A 2,132-nucleotide genomic window follows, 5' to 3' on the forward strand; every position below is an offset into this window, starting at 1 on the left:
GAGAGAAGTTCAATAATATGTTCCTCAAATCAATCAAACGCTAATGAAGGAAAATAAAAGGGGTTTAAAATGGTAAAGAAATAATCTGTGGTATGTCCTCAATTGTGAGATCCTACTGTGAATCATAGGAACATGGAAATAAGCCCAAACGATTGTATAAGATTGCTAATAAAGCAGATTTGAAGAGAACCAAAAGATCCATTCACAAATATATATGCATAGATACTTTATTCAGGGAGTGAAAGAAAAGTGACAATTGCACAGGTGGGAGAAGCTCATGCCCAGGTGACAGACAGACACAGAAAACATCAACAGAATTCTCTGATGGTTCCCAGGGAGAGAGCTGCTGCTCTTTCTTCCGAAGCTCTGGGAGCTGAAACAGCTGAGGACTTCCTTTGCTCAGTCTCTACCTGGACAGGATGGCAGCCTCAGAAAGAAAACCTTTTGCTGTCAGGGATCATCACAGGCAGATCACAGGCTAAGGGGAAAGAGGCTCCCTGTGCATCCATGGAAGGCTTTGATGAGAAGATGCAGGTGGAGCTGCAGAACTAGGTGGGCCAATTATCCTCATCCTTTCATGGGCCTGACAAATCCTGAAGCTGTTACTTGCTCTTGGGTGGACACTTTGGCTGGCAGGGTGGGGAAGGTGGCACAGGAGGACATTTCTGCTGGCACTGCTGAGGTGGGCAGGGCTCTGGACGCTTTGGTGGTGGGCAGGGCTCAGGACACTTCGGGGGTGGACATGGCTCTGGGCACTTTGGCGTGGGGCACACAGGAGGTGGCTGGCAGGGCTGCTTACACTGCTGCTGTTGGTAAGACATCCTGCTGGAGTCTCAGAACCTGAAAGAAATGATATGACAGTGTTCATGGGAAGGGACTCCTCCAGAGAGAGAAGCCAAAGCTTATTTGTAATACCGTAGCATATTATTTCTCCAATTTCCAAAAATTTATTTAAACCCTTAGCTCCCTTTACATGACTATCTTCCATTTTCCACTTTAGCAAGTTGCTTCATCAGACCTGGGAAATCCTGCCTTTTCTCATACGATTTTTCCAAAGAAAAATCTCTGTAATAAAAAATTAATCATGTGATTCCACAGTCACAAGTGCAGACACCTCAGGCAATCGCACAAGCTATTCCTATCATCATTATCTGTTGTAAAGTACCAGTGGATTGACTTGGGAACAGAGCAAAGAGCTGTTCAGGAAGAATTCCAGGCCCTCACACCTGCTAAGATACAAAACTTTGAAACGGATGCCAGAAAAACATGGAAAAGAGAAAAATACCTCATCCTTTTCTCTTCTTCTAATAAACCTTTCCTATTAACATCTCTGTCCATATGGACCTATAACTCTGCATTTTTCAAAAAGCAATCTAAAACATTGTATCATATTATCTAACCCTGTGGTTCCATCCCCTAAGTACCATCAAACCAATGATCATAGTTTTGGATCCTCCAAACTTGCCGTATTCAGATTAAATTCAACATTACAGGGCACAAAAAACAGAGGAACTCAAGGAAGCAGACTCACCAGGTTCTCCAAGGCAGATCGGTGCTCGGGTGCCAGGAGTTTAGGAGTCGTGCAGCAGGGAACCTTTTTATAGGGCTTGCTACCCCACCCAGCAGGAAGTGGAACTGCCTAAAACTGGGCTGGTCCAGCAATGTCCCAACTAAAATGCAAATTTACCCATAACTGGCATGACAGGGATTTTCAAACTAGGAAATATCCTGTTCTGGGATCTCCCCACTGGATTGAGTGCTCCGAACTCATGGAGGCCCTGCCTTAGATCTCAGTTTCAGTGACTTATAGCAAAGAGGGAATTGGGGGATTCTTTAACTGGTGGTCAAGGGCTCTCTTTCTTGATTGGGGGCAATGAATCCTCCCGTCTTACTCCCTCCCTAAATCATAAAACTTCCTGCCCTGATCCACTTCAGCTGAATGCCATATCGTTGTACATGAACCCATCTCCACCTCCACTTCCTAGTACAATTTGCCAATGTGCTAGAAGGAAGGAGAGACCTAACAACGGCCTGAATTCTGGCCCCAGACATTTTTTGCTGAGTTGTATGACCACAGACACATCAAGTCTCCTCCATAGGATTATAAATAGAGGAGCATCATACTTACCTCT

The 2,132-nt window shown here is 44.7% G+C and overlaps 1 protein-coding gene across 2 annotated transcripts; it reads right to left on the reverse strand.

Annotated features, from left to right (window-relative positions):
• Nucleotides 1-211: 211 nt before the first annotated feature.
• Nucleotides 212-1,574, reverse strand: LOC105710588 (small proline-rich protein 2E). 2 transcript variants are annotated; one of them, XM_012442970.3, is made up of 2 exons: nt 1,532-1,574; nt 212-840 (listed from the first exon to the last, which is right to left on the reverse strand). In XM_012442970.3, exon 2 carries the CDS (start codon nt 819-821, stop codon nt 603-605), a length of 219 nt encoding a protein of 72 aa, XP_012298393.1. In that variant the 5' UTR covers nt 822-840; nt 1,532-1,574; the 3' UTR covers nt 212-602. The 2 variants fall into 2 exon arrangements, with proteins under 2 accessions (XP_012298393.1, XP_012298394.1); XM_012442971.3 differs by having other exon boundaries at nt 1,528-1,574.
• Between the last annotated feature and the right edge of the window lie 558 nt (nt 1,575-2,132).

This window comes from Aotus nancymaae, unplaced genomic scaffold, assembly GCF_030222135.1.
Source record: "Aotus nancymaae isolate 86718 unplaced genomic scaffold, 86718_ANA_hifiasm-v0.15.2.pri h1tg000108l, whole genome shotgun sequence".
NCBI classification, from domain to species: Eukaryota; Metazoa; Chordata; class Mammalia; order Primates; family Aotidae; genus Aotus; species Aotus nancymaae.